This window comes from Stegostoma tigrinum, chromosome 2 (genome assembly GCF_030684315.1).
Source record: "Stegostoma tigrinum isolate sSteTig4 chromosome 2, sSteTig4.hap1, whole genome shotgun sequence".
Taxonomy (NCBI): Eukaryota; Metazoa; Chordata; class Chondrichthyes; order Orectolobiformes; family Stegostomatidae; genus Stegostoma; species Stegostoma tigrinum.
In genome coordinates this window covers 131,063,758-131,083,441 of record NC_081355.1, presented here as the reverse complement: position 1 = coordinate 131,083,441, position 19,684 = coordinate 131,063,758, and the positions used below count along the sequence as shown (strand labels likewise).

At 41.7% G+C, this 19,684-nt stretch overlaps 1 protein-coding gene across 1 annotated transcript; it reads right to left on the bottom strand.

Moving 5' to 3' along the window:
• Positions 1–13,211: 13,211 nt before the first annotated feature.
• On the bottom strand, positions 13,212–19,341 carry gjd4 (gap junction protein delta 4). Its single transcript, XM_059642040.1, has one exon. The coding sequence runs from the start codon at positions 19,327–19,329 to the stop codon at positions 18,103–18,105; it is 1,227 nt and encodes a 408-aa protein (XP_059498023.1). The 5' UTR covers positions 19,330–19,341; the 3' UTR covers positions 13,212–18,102.
• Positions 19,342–19,684: the final 343 nt, after the last annotated feature.

Below are 19,684 nucleotides of genomic sequence, written 5' to 3'. Positions count from 1 at the left end.
GATGAGTGACCTGTTTGTGTGTCATATGCTCTGTGGAAGTGATGGCATCAATATAAAAATGCTAGGATAAGCAAACTGCACAGCTGTTGTGACTAATGTTTTTGTATTGATAGAATCTCAGGATGACAAGGGTAACTGGTAAGATCAGCATTCATCAATTACCTTGAGGGTGATGGTAACGGGCCTCTTTCTTATGGAATAACAGTTCAGCAGTTCATGAATAATCAGAGTCATATGTAGGTTAGGAAAAGACATTCAGGTGGAATTATATATTTTATATGGATCTGAACAATGTGGGCTTTGGCAAAAATTGTGACAGAATTGGATGAGAAATCCCTCAAGTCCATCTCAATGTCAGGAACATTTCACATGACTTCCATTATTTAGTATAGATACATTGGCAGAAAGCTGGTCAGGGTAGTTGGCAGGTCTCAGTCAAGGGGAATAGCTTTCAGGGGGTTCCTGCACAGTAAGTCAAGGGCACCTTCCATACTAATCTTATATGCTTTTGACAGGCAGCATGGCATGTCTCTTGCTAGGCAGTGATGACGTGCCAATGAAAAGGTATGCTAGCTTGTTAAACACATTATTACCAGCTCAACTCCCTTGAGCTTCCCATCTAACCAAACATGCCAACAAGCTAGATGTCAAGAAGTTTTGACATGGGCATCAGAGTGGGTAAATGGCGACTTCAGCTCACTACTTGACCCAAAGGATCTCTATGTTAGACATTGGACAACAATATCCCAGGGCAGCGACATCTCCATGGGCAGGAGACACTGTACCCATGGAAATTGGGGTCTGACACGATTCTGCCTCTAAGGGTACATCCCTAATTAACTTGCAAGACACTTCTGCTTTTCAATGCTGAAGCGAGGACAGTGCGCTCTCAGGTTCACACTCCCGCTCCTGGACTGGAACAGGCTGTATCTATAGGCTGTTGACTTGTGGTCATAGCATTGACACACATTGACCCTTCCTCGATATTCACAGAATTCCTGCCTTGCCTTGCCTTTGTACACTTTGCTGCCTGCGCCAGACACACCAGCCTCATTGATTTCTGTCCTGCCTTGTTGTTTAGCAGAGATAGTCGGCAGGCAGTTGTCATGGATGTCGATAATGCTCAATCAAGAAGAGGGGGCTAAGCCTTCGGTCAGGTGGTCCCAATACGGCAAGTCAAAGGGTGGGAAACCAAATGCTAGCCATACCACCACCCACCACCAATTTTGACTCTTTCTCGTATTTTGTGATCTGTTTCGCTCATAGAATGACAGAAAGGCAGTTGGGGAGGTATTTTGAGTAAGCGAGTAGTGGAGCAGAGGATAATGCTGGGTTTGTGCTGTCAGGTGTTGGGTGAGTGAGAGCAGGTGAGAGGAAATGGTATGGGCAATAGTGACAGTGGTAGAACCTGTGCCTTAGTGGGAGGTGGGTGCAGTAGCAGAGGTATATCTCGGTGAGGTTTTGGAGAGAAGATGGTAGCACCTACACAGTGGAGGGGATGAAGTCATTGTCTTTCTTTCTCCTGTGTTGGACATTCCTCGAGACAACTGAGACTTCTTTAACCCAGATGGCATGCTCAAAGCAGACTGGTATGGTCTGGTTTCATGAATTCTACTGCTGGGAGAAGTGGAAACCTTGTATTTGCACCACCCTTCCCAGTAGCACCTGTAAGTCCCTCCTTACAATGAAGGTAACCCATTTTTCCTCTCTCTGCAATGTTTGCAGCAAAAGTCAGGAACCATGCAGGGCCACTCCAGATTGACAGCATTTGACTGGCTACACAACGAACTTGTAAATGTAGCATGGATGCAAGGGATGCTGGTCTTTTGGAGGATGTCTGCTGTGTTGTTAGTTGTTTGGGGAATGTTGCATGGTCAAACTGGGCTAGAATTGGATGTGAGAGGTGCTATGGGGGTGGGGGGGGCGCGGGCGTGGGGGTAGGTAGTTAATAAGATACATTTGTTCAGATACAATGCCAAATCTCACTGAACCTCACAGAGAAATTCCCTCTGAAAAGATTGACAAAACCCACAGTTAAACATAAATCATATGGTTCAGCACCAGTTTTCTGTTCCTATGAGGCATTTGTAGCCTGTTGATTCTTTTTAGTGAAAAATAGAAACATAATTTAGTAACTAATAATTTAAAACTTCAACTCCTATTGATTAGCAACAGAATTGCCTCATGGTCCACTTTTGATCACAGAATCAAAGAATTGTTATGGTGCAAAAGGAGACCATTCAACCCATGTGCCTGGACTAGTTAATCTAGGCTGACCATTCAGTATGAGGCTAAGGAGATACTGCACTGTCAGAGATGCTATTCCTCTTGGTGAGATATTCAAACACAGCCCAGTTTACTGTAACATTAAAAGAGATACATCTCTATTCAAAGGAACAGTATATAGTTCTCCTGCAGTTTTAATTATCAGCTTATCCCTACTTAACACTGTCAAAAGAAAGCACTCATTTGTTTGAATTTTATTTTGGGATCTTGCAATATGGAACAAAGCAGCCACAATGGCCTGTACAACAATAGCATTTCAGATCATTAGGCTTGCCAATGACTTGATAAGCTGTTTCTCTAAATGAAAGCTCTTCTTTAATAGCTATAACACCAGTAATTTTGTTTAAATATCACACTGACCTGTACAAACTTTAAAAAATGTAAAGAAAGCTTACTTTTCAATGGCGCAAAGCAAAGACATGTTTGTTTGTGTGGGTTTGAGATAAGGTCAGTTTGGAATTTATATGATGCACTCCATAGTTGGATGATTTGTCAATATGCACTCTGTGTCCCTCCCTAGATTCCCAAATGAAGGCTGACCACTTGGACAAAGTGACAAAGGCTCAATCCCGTCAATCAAACTGGATTACAGCGATGTGATGTCAGAAGGGAACAGACAAAACGTCCTAATTCCTGGCTATACTCAAAAAAGTTACTTACACAGACAATTATTTCTAATTTCATAGGATTCAATGGAAATTACAGCCTTCCAGGTTTGTGAAGAAAATCTATGATAGTAACACAACAAACCCCAAACACAAACACAAACCCCAGTTTCACTGCCACTTTGCATAGTTTCCATAAAATCATTTCTTCAGCAAACAAATTGAAGGGTTCCTCAGGAGATTGTCTCCCTTCTGCCAACATCACAGAAAAATGAAATATTCTTATTCTTCAACAGTTTGATTCAGTGCATACGCTTTCTTTCACTCCCTATTACTAATGCCCCTTTGAGGATTGACTTCCTTCGCCGTCTTCCTTTTCTACCCCATCACATCTGCAGAAACTTTTCTTTGGTTTTGTTTTTCGGATCCTGAATGATGAGAGAGGTTTCAAGTTGTGCTGGTACTGATAAAGTAATTTGAAGGAATTCCCTCCCTCCTTTTACCAGCGAGAACTTCCTCATCCTTTGTCACACGATACCTCAATTACCTTATTGCTTTTCTTGAAAAATCAGTCCCAAAGCTCCCATATAAATGCATTGGTCTGTAAGGCACCAGAGCTCACTGGAGCCATAGCCAGCAGGGAGTTAATCTGGTAAACATCCATCTGACAAAGGAAGAAGCAGGAGTTGGTCTACCTTCCACACTGGTTCACTCACAATATCCAGTAAAGAAGGAGCAATGACTCCTTTGACACTTCCACAAACCAATGATGGAAACTGGCTCTTGATTATAAAACAAATTAATCAACCTGTTCAAATACAATTTGATGCACCTCTGGGAAAGTTGGGATTTGAACCTTGACTTTCCAGTACAGATGTTGGAATATTTTGCTAAAAGAATCCCTAAATGGAAAGTGATGACATATATATCTTTATCTTTCACCAACTGGTATCAACAGCTATTAATCATGACTAGTGCAAACACACGTACATACCCAGTTGACACAATACATGCAATGTTAGGACAGTGTTTTCATGCCGTATTAAGAAAGACCTCTTCCATTATGACATGGAACAAGCAACTAATGCACACTCAGTTGATTTCATGCTTATTTCTGTGTTAAAAGGTTGAATCTTCATGTCCCACTCCAAAAAAAAAGCATAAAAATCCAATGCTGTACTGTGCGAGTCAACTTAGTGTGGGGCTGGAGGAACACAGTGGGCCAGGCAGCATCAGAGGAGCAGGAAAGTTGACGTTCTGTGTTTCCACCCTTTCAAAGGTCTTGGGATGGGGAAGGTAGCTCAGAAATCAATAGGTGGTGTGGGGCTGGGGGAAGGTAAGTGGAATGGTGACAGGTGGCTGCAGGTAGGGGGCTGTGGAGATTGGTCAGTGGAAAGGGTGGGATGGATAGGTGAGAAGGAAGATGGACAGGTAACGTCAGGTCAAGGAGGCAGGGTGAGAGCGAAGGTTGGACGCAAGGTGAGGCCAGGGATGGGGAGATTTGGAAACTGGTGAATGCCATCAGGCTGTAAGCTTCTGAGGTAGAATATGAGGTGTTGCTCCTGCGGTTTATGTGTGGTGGCATTGTAACGCTGGAGGAGATCCAGGATGGACATGTCACCCAGGGAGTGGGAGGGAGAGTTAAAATGTTTGGCAGCTGGAAGGTGGTGTTGGTTGGTGCGTACAGAACACAGATGCTCCAAAAATCTGTCACTGAGCCTACGCTTGGTCTCGTCGATGTAGAGGAGACCACATCAGGAGCAACGAATGCAATAGACCAGGTTGGAGGATGCACAGATTGGAGGACGTACAAACCAGTCTGTTCTCTAACCTGACCTATTTATCTGTTGCTCCCGATATGGCCTCCTCTACATCGATGAGACCAAGCGCAGACTCAGTGACCAATTCACGTAGCATCTGCGCTCTGTACACTAAAACAAACAGCAGCTTCCAATCGCCAACCATTGTAACTCCCCCTCCAACTCCCTGGGTGTCATGTCCATCTTGGGCCTTCTCCAGTGCCACAATGACGCCACCTGCAAAACTGGAGGAACATCACCTCACATTCTGCCTGATGGCCTCAACATAGCGTTCACCAGTTTCAAAATCTCATCACCCCCAGCCTCATCCCATGTCCATCCATCCCTCCCATCTCATCACCTTAACGTGACACAATCTGCCCATCTTCCTTCTCACTTATCTGCCCCACCCTTTCCACTGACCAATCTCCACAACCCCCTCCCTGCATTCATCTATCACCATCCCACCTACCTTCCCCCAGCCCAACATCCCCCATTTATTTTCAAGCTCTCTTTTCTTTCCCCGTTCCTGATGAAGTGTGTAAACCCGAAATGTCGACTCTCCTGCTTCTCTGATGCTGCCTGACCTGCTGTGTTCCTCCAGCTCCACACCGAGTTGACTCTAACTCCAGCATCTGCAGTTCTTGCTCTCTCCTCCACTGAACTGTGAGAGCTGTTTCCTCTTCAAAGTAATGTTAAAGAGATAGCTCTCTAAGGAGGATGTCAACGATTCCGTTGAGCAATTTTAATGAAAAGCAGCGGAATTCTCCCCGTTGTTCTGGCAAATTGTGACCCCTGCAACAACATCACAAAAAACAAATTGTCTGGTTGCTGCTTCTTGGAGCTTGCTGCATGCACATTTAGTGTCACATTTCCTATAACAGACACTGCATTTCAAAAGTTTTAAAATTTCAAAAGAATTAGCTGTAAAGTATTTTGGGGTGGTCCAAAGTGTATTTTCGTCTTTAATAAATAGCAAATAGTTGTAAGTATTAGCTCTGACTTCCAGGTTGGTTTTATAGTTCTTCTTTTGAATGTACAAATCTCACAGTAATGCCTACTGTCTGAGCCTTTTCTGACTTGCTATTCTTCTCCCTGGGGGTACCTATCCGCATGAGGTGTATGGTTAATGCCGACAGTGCTGGTTCAATTCCTGCTCTGACTGAGGTCAATTTTAGGCTTGCCTTAAGTGTGGAAGCCAAACAATCATTGATTTTTGAAAAAATAGCCACAGAAACAGCTCAGCAGACAATTAGCTGAGGAGCAAGTTACAGCGGATGCTAGAATCTGTACTGAAAACAAGAAATGTTGGAGATCACGAAGGTCAGGCAGCGTCCATAGAGAGAAAGCAAGCTAATGTTTCAAGTCGAGGTGGTGCTTCATCAGAGCTGACATGAAATGTGAGCTGAGAACCTGTTTTTGGGAAGAGAGGAAGAGCGTGTGAAAATTAGCTGTTGAGTTCTGCTGTGTGCACCTATTTTACTGATCCTCACACTTTCGATCCTCTATTCATCTTTTATGGATCTGTTTCTGTGTGTTACTCATGAATCAAGCTTTGGTTTCCAATATGGACAGAATTATTGTAACTCTATTAGATATATTGCAGTACCAGTGAGAAACTGCCATTGCTGTATGTGAAATAGTGACCAGAGACACATTGTAATATAAGTGATACCAATCTCCAGAAATGGAGACAAGATATATTTAAAATGGCAACAAAACTGAGCAATATTATTATAGAACAAACTCTGTCTGCATGCTGGAAGGCTGTGTAATCAAACATCAAATACTTATGTGTTACATGATTTTGTTTCCCTGAATAATATTAAAGGTGAGTCCTCAACAGCTGCTTTCTCAATTAATTCCCTCCAAGGCTCCACAGTGAAGTATCTTTTACATGCTGAATGAAATAATGGATGGTCATCGGTGAATTACAGACCTACTTCAAGTTATTTTTGTGTTGCAATGTTCAACAAGGGACCCGTACGCATCTGTAATTCATCTGCTCCTGTCAATGATCATAGTTTTCACTTAAGAATTTCTAACTATGTAGTAAAAGCAACAGAGTTTTACAATTATTTTAAGGTGCCTGGGTAACCTCAGTTACAAGCAGACTCTACATGTGTTATACTGAGTGTACACCTGATGCATTAGCCCAAATTTTTATTTTTCAGATTCTGAAGAAATCTGCTCTTTATTTTCCATTTCTCACGGATTTGCAAAAATTGCAGCAGGAACGGAAGTAGTTCAAACCATCATCAATAAGTAAACTCTTCAAATGCTTCCCCTTTCAGCAGATTGGTAGCAAGGTGGCTCACAGCACCAGGAACCTGGGTATGATTCCAGCTGAATAGGCCATTAGACCTTTGTGGGCAGCATTCTTCGTATCAGCAGTAACTGCCTGTGCTCACAACAAACTTAAGTTTTCATTTAATTTTTTCTTTCAGTCCTGTTTAGTGAGAATCCTGACTTCACCATTTCTATTTGTGATTTGCTTTCCTATCTCCTCTGGATCTTCACCGTTAGTTTTGAAGAAGGCAGCTGTTCAGCAATGGAATATATCAATTTGTTAAAAGTTCTCATCTGAAGACAAGCAGAGGATGACTTTCTACAAGTTATGAGTTCCTCAGCTCAGGAGATCTGTTTGGAGCAGAGGCGAAACATTTCTACAGAGGCACCCTAAGAGGGAGAAGAACAGTTGACTTAATCCACAATAATCTCATGGCTATTGAATCTAGACAGCATTTTGTTAATCGAGAGCAAGTCATTCAGTCCTCTTTCCTAAACAAAGAAATTCCTCAGGATGATATGAAGGAAGGAGAAAATAACAAAGAAAAATATGAAAAGATAATCAATGAACAGACATTGCCATCTTTAATCTCTGTGGTATTCTTTTCACTTAGTTAGTTGTATTCTGTTTTGTGTATTTTTTAACATCTGTTTTAAGTGTATAAGCTCGTAGTTGGGCCATAGGATTTATTATTGCAAATTACCAGCCTTGCACACCTTTGGACCAAAGGTTCTGTTTCCATGCTGTATAACTCTTTGTATTGATGAGGTGAACAAGGGAGCAAAAAAAGAAGAATGGCCAATTTAACCGCTCAAGCCTATCTCTGCTGTCCTTTTATTTATTGCTTCAAGGAATGTGAGAACCTTGAGCAAGGCTATCACATAAAGTTCATCCCTAGTTGTCCATGGAAAGGTTGTGTTGAGTTGTCATCTCAAATAGTTGCAGAATTTGGTCCAGTGACAGTAAAGGAATGCTGATGTAAGTCCAAATCAAACTGATGTTTGCCTTAGAGGGAACCTTGCCAGTGATGGTGTTCCCATGCTTCCGCTGCTCTTAACCTTCCATATTGTTGAGTTCTTGGATTTGTAAGTTGCTTTTGAAAGAGTCTTGTAAGGCTGCTACAATGCATTTTGAAGATTGTACACATTGTAGTCACAGTGGAGTGATTAGTCAAAGGAGTGAATGTTTAAGGCATGGGATTGCATGCTGATCAAGTGAAGAACAAAGAATAGTACAGCACAGGAACAGGCTCTTTGGCTCATCAATACTGTGCTAGCACAAGTTGCTTTTCAAAACTAAAATCCCTTTGCCTCCATGCAGTATGTATCTGTCTATTTCTTGATTATTCACATATCTGTCAAGATGCCTCTTGAATGTTGTTATCGTATCAACATCTCCTCTGTCACTGCATTCCAGGCACCCTACCACCCTCTGTGTAAAAAAAAACTTGCCTCTCACATCTCCTTTAAACTCTTGCCTTAACCTATGTCCTCTAGCAATGGACTCTTCTACCCCAGGAAAAAGACTCTGACTATTCATTCCATCTGTGCCTTTCATAATTTTGTAAACTTGTATCAGGTCACCCATTACCTTCAATATTCAAGTGAAAACAAACCAAGTTTATCCAATCTCTCCTCATGCCCACTCCAAAGCTTCTACATCAGTCAAGTAGTATGGCAATCAGGACTGCACACAACATTTCAAACATGGCCTAACTGAAGTCCTATACAGTTGTAACTTGACTTGTCAATTTTAATGTTCTATGCCCTGACCAATGAAGGTGTAGATATAATCAAGACATGCCTTTCTCACCACCTTATCTGCATGTCTTGCCACTTTCAGGGAAGTGTGAACCTGTATGCCTAGATCTTTCTGTATGTTGATACTACTAAGGGTTCTGCCACTTACTATATATTTCCCTCCTACATTAGATCTTCCAAAATGCATCACCTCGCTTTTGTCCAGATTAAACAACCATCTGCCATTTCTCCACCTAAGTCTCCAGCCTGTTCAAATCCTGCTGTGTCTTTTGGCAATCCTCCTCACTATCCACAGCTCCTCCCAATTTTTGTGGCTTCTACAAACTTACTGATCAAGGCACTAACATTTATGAACACCACTGGACACCCTTCCACCGCTACTCTCTGTCTTCTATGACCAAGCCAGTTCTGCATCCATCTTACCAGATCCCCATAGATCCCATGCAATTTTACCTTTTGTATCAGCCTGCCATTAAGGACCTGGTCAAAGGTCTTGCTAAAGCCCATATGGACAACATCTACCACTCTGCCCTCATCAATAATCTTTGTCATTTCCTCAATAAATTCAATCATGTTTGTCAGGCATGCTGCCTATCACTAATAAATCCATATTTTTCAACATGTGAGTAAATCCTGCACCTTAGAATCTTCACCGCCCTGTAATTTCCCAGATCATCCCTGTTGACCTTCTTAAACAAAGAAACACCATTGGCTGTCCTCCATTCCTCAGGAAGCTCTCCTGTGACTAAGGAGGATACAAATATTTTGTACAAGGCCCCAGCAATTTCCTCACCAGCTTCCCTCAGCATTCTGGGATAGATCCCATCAGGTCCTAGAGACTTGTCTACCTTACTGCTTTTCAGAGTACCCAGCACCTTTTTTTTTCGATTGATTTACTCATGAATAACCCTCCTGAAACTCACTATCCACCTCCTTTGAGTCAATGTACTGTTTCCCCACCAACCTCTTGCTTTTTATACATATAGAAAAAACAATTTAAAATTTTCCTTAATCAAAGGGCATTTCATGGCATCTTTTAGCCCTCCTAATTCCTTGTCTGAGTTCTTCCCTTTCTATTCTTTGAGGGGTCTGTCTTTCTTTAGTTTTATAAATCTTACATTTATCTCCTTTTTCTTTTGACTAACTCCCATCTTGTCATCCAAGATTCCCAAATCTTGCCATCCTTTTTCCTTCACTTTCACGGGAGCATGCTGGTCCCGAACTCTAATCAACTGTCCAAACACAAAGTTAAATGCAATAAATGTGAAAAGCACAGCTGGTCTGAGAGGATCCAAGGAGCAAGAAGGAGATATAATAAACATAAGTTTCCCCTCTTCTGTTATTATGGATGCCTTCAATCGCATCTCCCCCATTTCCCACACTTCTGCCCTCAAACTCTCTCCCACCAAGAACAATAAGGACAGAGTCCCCATTGTCCTCACATACCACCTCAACAACCTCCGAAAACAATCCATCATGCTCTGACATTTCCACCAACTACAACCAGACTCCCACCACCAAAAAGATAGCTCCCTCCCTACCCCTGTCTGCTTTCTACAGGGACCATTCACTCCTTGGCTCCCTCGTCAGCTCCACACTCCCCACCAACCCTTCCGCCACACTCAGTACCTTCCTCTGCAACCGCAAGAAGTGCAACACCTGCCCATATACATCTCCTCTCACCTCAGTCCAAGGCCCCAGACAATCCTTCCAAACTCAGCAGAGCACTTCATCTAACCTCATCTGCTATATCCATTGCTCCTGATATGGTCTCCTCTATATCAGGGAGACCACAGACTCCAGGATCAGTTCACAGAGCACCTGTACTCTGCACGCATCAACCAACCCAACTTTCCGATTGCTGTTCACTTTAACTCCCCGTCCCTCCCCAGGTGACATGTCCATCATTGGCCTCCTCCACTGTCAGAGTGAGGCCAATTGTAAACTGGAGGAACAACACTTGATAATTCGCCTTGGAAGCTTACAGCACAAGGGCCTGAATATTGACTTCACCAGCTTCAAAATCTCTCTTCCCCCAACCTGTGCATCTTCCTACTCATCTAGCCACTCCACAATTCACAATGTCCAATCACAATGACCCCCTACGTGCATCCTCCTATCTCCTTCAAGGGTCTAGGCCTGAAACGTCAGCTTTGGTGCTCCTAAGATGCAGCTTGGCCTGCTGTGTTCATCTAGCTCCACACTTTGTTATCTTGGATTCTCCAGCATCTGCAGTTCCCATTACCTCCACTTATCTCCATCTCACTTTCCCTTCTCCCAGTCCCACACTCCTCCATCTACTTATTCCTGGGGTCCCCCTCCCCCTCCCCAGAAATGTTGACTTCCCTGCTCCTTGGATGCTGTCTGGCCTGTTGTGCTTTTCCAGCTCCACATTTATTGACTCTAGCTTCCAGCATCTACAGTCCTTACTGTCACAAAGTTAAATGGTTGTGTTTTTTTTAAGATTAGATTCCCTACAGTGTGGAAACAGGCCCTTCGGCCCAACAAGTCCACACCGTCCCTTGAAGCATCCCACCCAGACCCAACCCCCGAAAACCTTATTTGTAATCAATAGGTTCATGCGCCCTGAAACATCTCCACAGGGATTCCTCAGAGCAGTACCTTAGACTCACCACCTTCAGCTGTTTCATCAATGACCATCCCTCCGTCAACAGGCCAGAGTTGGAGAATTTTCTGATAATTGCACAATGTTCAGTAACATTTGTTTCGGCTGAGATAATGAAGCAGACCACACCTTTATGCACTGAGACCTAGACAACATTCAGGCCTGGCCTAATAAGTAGAAAACAACAGTCATGCCACAAAAATGTCGAGCACTGATATTTCTAATTAAAAGGAACCTACTATGTGTCAACCATCAACATTTGACAAGAAATCTAATTTGACTATCCACAAAAAATACTGTGGCTACAAAGACAATTCAGAGACTGGGAATTCTGCAGCAGTTATCTCAAATGTTGTCTTTTCACACCCATCATCGACAGGGCTCACATTGTAGGGTGATGTAACACCCTCGACTTGGATTAGCCTGACTGCAACAACACTCCAGAAATTCAACACCAACCAGGGCAAAGTAGCTGAGATAACAAGGTGTAGAGCTGGACGAACACAGCAGGCCAAGCAGCATCAGAGGAGCAGGAAGGCTGATGTTTCGGGTCTGGACCCTCCTCCCTCCAGGACAAAGTAGCTCACTTGATTCGTACCTGTCTATCATTTTCAACATTGAATCCCTTCACTGCTGATATACAGTGGCAACAATGTGTACATTCACTTTAAAATAAAATAATTATTCAAATTTCCTTCTCCTTTGTGAATATGGATACAAAGTATTTGTTATGTATCTCACCCACTTCCTCTAGTTCCACACCAAAATCCTTCCTTTGAGTCAACCTATCATTTCCCTAGCTACCCGCTTGCATTTTTAAATATGTAGAAAACATTTTAGAATTTTCCTTAATCTTGGCCCTGAACTCTAATCAACTGGCCTTTAACAAATTCCCATTCGCTAGATATGGATTTACCTTCAAACAGCCACCACCAGTCTACATTTCCCAAATCTTGCTAATATTGTGGTAGCTAGCCTACTCCAAATTCAGTACTTTCACCCAAGGAATACTCTTATCTTATCCATTGGCAACTTAGCACTAACAGAATTATGGTCACTGTTCCTGAAATGATCCCTCACTGAAATTTCGATCATCTGGCTAGGCTCATACCCCAATACCAGGTCTATTCTGGCCCATTCCCTTGGCGGACTATTTACATATTGTTTCAAAAAACTGTCCTGGACACACCTAACAAATTCCACCCATCCAAGGTCCTGGCCCTAAGCGAGTTCTAGTCAATATAGGGGAAGTTAAAATTATTCATCACAGCAACACTGCTGCTTAACATTTTTCTGTAATCTTTCCACATAACTGTTCCTCTATCACCCACTGGCTGCTGGGAAACTTGTAGTACAATCCCATCAAAGTGAGTGCGCCTTCCTATTCCTAAGTTCAAATGGACTGTAATTTCCTAAAAGGGGTTTCTTCAACACACTGGAATTACGGACTCAGCCAAATTTAGAAACTGAAAACACATCTATATCTTGTTCTACCTAATCCCTTTTGAGACCAACACCTCTTAATTGACTATCCCCTGAAACCAGTGAAAGAAAAGGTCAACACATTGATATTAAAGCAAAATACTGCAAATGTTAGAAATCCAAAATAAAAACAGGAAGTGCTAGAGAAACACAGCAGGTCTGGCAGAATCTGCACCAAGGGAGAAACAGAGATAACATTTTGAGCCCAATATAACTTTTCTTCCTAAAACATTAACATACTGATCAGAAATATGCCGGGAAACATTCACACTTACAGAAAGAATATTGCACCAAGAATTAAATGTTTGGACACATATTTAATTTGTTGATACATGCACAGAGCAATACTCATATTACCTACAGCACTAAGCCAAACTTCTATTAAAACAGTTACAACTTATTTAATGGTACAAGGCAACAAATCATTTTTTTTAAATGTGAATTTGTTCAAGTCTGCATAATCCACCTTATCGTAACTTTACAGTACTTCACCTACATTGAATAGACAGTGTCGCTACAGCCAGCTCAAGGTATTTGATGTCCTAACATACAAGGGTGAATTATCCAGGCTACCGTTTCAATTTTGTATGCTTTTTCACACACCACACCTTCAAAATGTCAGAAAGATACTGGAGATGGCTTGGAGCAGATCGTTCAGGATTGCTGTAAGATGTCAAAACAATCCATGTAAGTATTAGAGTTGCATTCATGTTGAGAGGAAAATAAAGGAGCCACACGATCAAGAGAGTTGAAATGCTACTGAGCACGGCCAGCCAAGATTGTGACGACTCAACTTTAGGAAACAGGTTTAGAATGAAAAAACCTCATGTAAGCCTGAGGATCAAATGTTCCTTTCCTGTACAGAGGTTTATTTTTAAATGGCATCTTAGCAAACGACCCAAAGGACATCACAGTCAGTTAATAACTTTTGTAAAGTTACTGTTTTGCAAGCAAAACATTGAATAAGTGAAATAGACCTCTGTCAAAATTGTTCATTTCTTCAAATAAAACTACAGAAGTATTATGTTAAAAATGCAACAAAAAATTACATGAATAAATACAGATTAAGATGATCTAATAGTCCATGGGGCTTGATGGTTCCTGTGTAGCTGGGTTTGCGGAAGAAGGGAGTTGCCTGTGGAGGTCGACAAGTCAAAGTTAAATAGTTGAAGACTGGGGGTGAATAAGGCATTCTACAAATACAAGAACAAGACAAGTCTATTTAGCCCCTTGAGAATATTCTACCAGTCATTGGGATGTTTACTTATCTGCAACCTAACCTCATGTACCCACCTTTGCCCCATTGCTCTTATTTCCTTTGGTTAACGAATATTAACTAAACTCAGATTTTAAAATGAACAATTGATTTAGTGTCAATTCTTGCTTGGGAAAGAGAGTGCCAAACTTATTATCTCTTGTGCATACTACAGTTTATTAACATCAATACTGGAAACTCTGGTTCTAATTTCTATACTAAGCCCTTCATGACTTTTTACTCAATTGCCTTTGGAGATCAGAAAGTATTAATGTAGAATTTTTGGTCAGGATGGGTTACTAAAGTTTCTTAGAAAGATGATATAGTATCCTCCAGGAGTACCCAGATAACAGACTGTGGTATAAAAGCCATTTTGGGTTATACTAAACTCAATCCACCTCAGGATTCTCCAAAAAACATCAGTACTTGTGAATTACTATTGAATTGCTGCAGTACTATTGTTATTTAGGGTACAGAAGAGGAATATGTTAACCATCTGACTAAGAAGAGCAGAAGAAATATTTTAACATGTTTCAGCTTGAGTTCTGTAGCATTTTTCAAATCTTTCATTAACCTTCAAGCTGATAAAAGATTTACAAAGATTCAAGATGTAAAAACTGCTAAAGCGGGCAGTGGTGAATTTAAGAGGGACACTGGGATGGCAATTAAAAATACTAGAACAGCAACGGAAAGCGAGATAGAAAGAAGGGTGCAGCAGGAGTGAAAAAGAGAACTTCACAGACTTTACCAAAAGATCTAACATAGTTCTATGCAAAATTACGCAAGGAACGCCCATCTGATGGGTATCTGACATTGCACAAGTCCTGACATAAGAAATAAGAGCAGAGTAGACCATCAGGCCCTTTGAACATGCTCTGGAATTCAACAGGATTATGACTGATCTTCTACTTATAGCATAAGAAACTGAAGACTCAGTAAGCTACCCGGTGCAAAAATTAGTCTCAATGACCCAATGCAATTCTATTCTTTGCTTTCCAAAGGCTTCACAATCTTACATCTCACTGAGCTGTTAGAAATCCAAATACAAAATATTGCAACAGCCATCTTATCAGAAAATAGATAGGCAATCTGCTTAATACAAAATGCAGCATATCAATTTCAAATGTCTACACTATCCTGCTCTGGTGTTTTATATATATTCTTATATCAACAGCTATAAGATGGACCCAAACTATGCCATTTACTTGTGGCTATTTCAGTTACACCAACTCAAATAAAAGATTTAATTATGTATTCCATAATATTTCACAAATAAACACAGCTCTTCTTTTTACAATCACTTTTTTAAAAAAAAATCTGTTCCATACTGTTAACTGAAATAACTAACTTATGCTAATCTCACCCCACTTGCCTAAGTGTCCATTCTTTGTACTTGAGACTCAACAGTTGAGTATCTCAAGCTATGCAATAATATGGACAAGGGGCACATGACAGCTACAACCACTCCCATTTCCTTACTCTGACCCCTTCATCCCCATCCAGTGACCAACCACATATCAGCATTTTCCCATAGAATTCACCCAGAGAGTGGTGGATATAAGGAATGCTCTGCCCCAGAAGGCAGTGGAGGCCAAGTCTCTGGATACTTTCAAGAAAGAGATGGATAGAGCTCTTAAAGATAGTGGAATCAAGGGTTGTGGGGATAAGGCAGGAACAGGATACTGATTGTGGATGATCAGCCATGATCATAATGAATGGTGGTGCTGGGTCGAAGGGCTGAATGGCCTACTCCTACACCTATTGTCTATTGTCTAATTCACAATACTGAGAACAGGAATGTTGTTTGATTTCACTTACCTAGCATCAAGCCAATGGGAATTCCCCACAAACCCTCCCTCCCTGGCATCATGGGTCAAGCATGATATCTTAGACTTTCCTGAAAAGAATAATGCTCCATATAATGCTTTCATTGCAGATGGAGAAGGGTCATATGCAATGTTTTAGAATTCAACCATGATGGAATTCTTCTTTCTCCTCTTCCCTCTTAATTTTGCAGTGGCCAAAATACCAAAAAAAATCAATTTCTCAAAAGGCATTTCATAATCTAAATTAAAGAGGATGCCTCATTATCAGAAGCCCCTTTTAAAACTTAAAGCTGTGACAAGAAAGAAAAAAAATATCAAAGGCAAGGAAAAATCATGTGACTAAGATCTGAGTACATTTTGAATTTTCTCTAATAACTTGCACTTGAAAGGTCATCAAGTTAACTGTGTCGTTCAAACTGAAAATAGATAACTGAGCGACTGAGTATATTCAAAATTCCTGTTTTTGCTTCTTGGCTTACTCTTTCTGTTAGATTATTCCAAACATTTCATTGCAATTTGAATGTACAGGATGTGGGAGTGTTTGTGAGAATTTGTTCCCCAGATCTTCTGCCAAGTTGCATAACCATGCCAAAAAAGTGGGAGGGGAGACCATATCCCCAATTCGCCATCTCTCACTTATGACTCTAAATAACTGGTTGTACATTCCAAGGGCAATACTAAAGGACTTCAAATTGGGGAGTTGTGCAAAACTAAGTGAGAAGCCAATAAGTTTTGGCTAATGTGATATCTGGATCGGACCACCTCTACTAATGTGCGTGAAGACTAGTAACGACAGAGCAGGCAGAAAGACCCAGACTATAGGACAATGGCTCAGAAGGTGAGGACCAGCAAGGTGTGGGACAGAGCCCAGCGCACAATCATGATGTTTAGTCAGGCAATGTGACCAGTGAGTCACCTATTAAAAGCCTAGGACTTCACATAGCATAATTTTCAGTCAGCCCCAGAAAAACATGGTCAAAAAACAGGCAATATAGAAAAGGTTGGGCCACCAGCAATTGATTCTGTTGTAACTCATGGCAAGGAAAGAAAATTCTTGTCCATCAAAGTGATCGACAAATTTATCACTGTAGGGGGGTGGAGGGGGTGCTGGGTTCCTAAATTCACAAGTCTGAGCTTCTTAAACTCAACGAGGAGATAACAATGTGAGACAGAAACACCGAATATAAGGATTTTCTGCAAGTAACATGAATGTTTGATAACTGTATTTTCTGGGATTTGCTGTTGTATGCTGGTATGCAACTGGATCTGAAACAAAAGATAGGACAAGATTGTACTTGGATTTTATCTGGTATTGATGCTTCTACAATTTACCAGACTTCTTTTTGTCCAGAACATTTTCTCATAGAATCATGTCTGGGCATATTGCCAGGGTAGATGGGAATTACAATCCTTTACATCCCTTTAAAAGTTGGTTGGCACTGCTGCCTCACAACGCCATGACACCAATTCAATTATTACCAAACATTAAAGGGTCCCTTTGGAATCATAGGATGTCCCTCACTCAGGGAGGCCTCTGAGGTCTTTCTAGAAGAATGGTTTTGTTCATATCCCCTACTAGTAGGTGGATTAAAAGTAGTGCCTCTGATATATCTGTCCCACTTATAGCTCTGTCCATAGAATAGGTTGCCAGCCTTCAGTTGATGGATTCTGGCCTTTCCAATATGCACTGGGAGAGAGAGGAGTTAGAGTTGTGGCCCCCACTACATTTTAAGTGCCATATTTAGTACATGATAGCATTTGTGTTAAATTTTAAAACTTTCAGATTCACTTGTGGGACATACAAGATGTTGAATGTACAATTAGAACTGTGGATTTATGTTGGTATTCAAAGCCACTCTTCACAGCCATTCAGAAGGTATAGGTTAGAATGCACTTATCAGGTTACCATTCAACCATTCAATTCCACCAGAAGGCTCTGTTACTGCAGCCCCTGATATACTCCTCAGAATGGTGGGAAATAATGCCACCTACTGCCTCCCAACCCGGGTATATATTTAGTAGCAAATAAGTTAAAATATTCGCATTCTTATCTCTTACACTGCACACCACTAATCAAAGTACTTTTAAGATCATTGCAAATGCATTAAGTATTTCAGCAAATGGTGGTTGCCCTCTAATTCATGCTCAGGATGCTTTTTTTTATTTTCTGTTACTAAACCCACTCAGATTTCTTTTTCCTGCTGCCTTTGCTGCAATTTGACTGGCTGTCTGTGACTCGCATATGAACAAGCCTATACTCCTCAATCAGCTGACTGTTGCTCAGTGGAGTTTGGGCAGGTTTCGGAGGCATGTGCTGCTGTAATCTGGAGCCTTGCTGACCCGGCACATGGGCTGCATAGCTGCTGAAGGCATGAGGACACGTCCTCTGTCCCTTCTCAAAGACAACCAACTTGCTGTCAGGGGATCCTCCTGTAGAAGCAGGGCTTGATGCGTGCACAGTGAGATGTGTGTTGTTGCTATTGGTGTTAGAGAGAGCCACGTCCTGTGACAGCACCTCTGAATGTACATTAGTACCTTCCTCCTGCCCCACCTTGCAAGTTTTTCCTCCACTGTCTACACTTGCACCACTCTCTCGCCTTTCCCTCACATGCATTTCATGCTCTTGGGCTACTTTGAATTCAGGAAGCCTGTGGGTGTCACTTGGAATGTCATGATACGACTCTGCTTGATAAAAATGTTTCATCTGCAACTTATTCTTCTTATTTTGTTTGACTGTCTGCTTAATTACATAAATCAGATCCACAAAGTTCAGGAGAAAGGAAAATGCAGTGACTCCAAACATAAAATTAACCAGCAATGTTTTCTCAGTGGGCCTGGAGGGATAACAGGTCACTCTGTTGGCACATGGATAACTGGAGCAGACAAACCGATTTGGGACAAAAAAGCCAAACAAGTAATATTGGCCAACACCAAATCCTGCCTCCAACAAAGTCCTCAGAAGTAACTGAAGCACATATGCCTCACAGAAATTAAGAATTCTTTGATCTACTCTGAGGTCTTCAGTTGCAACCTTGGCTTCCTCGTGGCTGTCCGTCAAATGGAGATTTGTCTCCTGGCTTTTCCTAGTCAAGGAAGCACTTCCCAGAGGCTCTTTTCCGGTTGACGACGCTTCAGCCGGATTCTGCAGACACAGGATAGAGCTTGCTTTTGCGTTTTGCATTGGCATCCTGTGGATCACATAGAGGGTGTAAAAAGCTAAAGGCAAGCAGAGCGCGATGGCCTGCACAAACCAAAATCTGCAGTGGGATACAGGGAAGAAGGCATCGTAGCACACATTGGAGCATCCTGGCTGCATGGTATCACAAGTGAATTTCATTTGTTCGTCTTGGTACAGAGGATAGCCAACACCAATGATCACCAGTAGCCTGAACACTACCATCACTGTGATCCAGACCTTCCCTGAAAGAAACATACAACAAGTATCACATGCAGAGTACCATATGCCTGTTCATCACTTTAAAACCAAAATGAACATTTTAGGGAAACAGTCATCACAATAGGAGTAAAAATTGTCTCTAGATCACGGTCTTGAAACTATGTTGATTATAATATGTAAGAAAGTTGTAAAACAAATGGGTTGTGGGTTGAGAGATACCAATTAAGGAGAAATGGTTAATAAGTTTGCAGATGACACCAAAATTGCTGGAGCAGTGGACAGTGAAGATTATCTCAGTGTACAAAGGGACCTTGACCAGATGGGTCAATGGGGCGATGGGCCGAGGAGTGGTGGATGG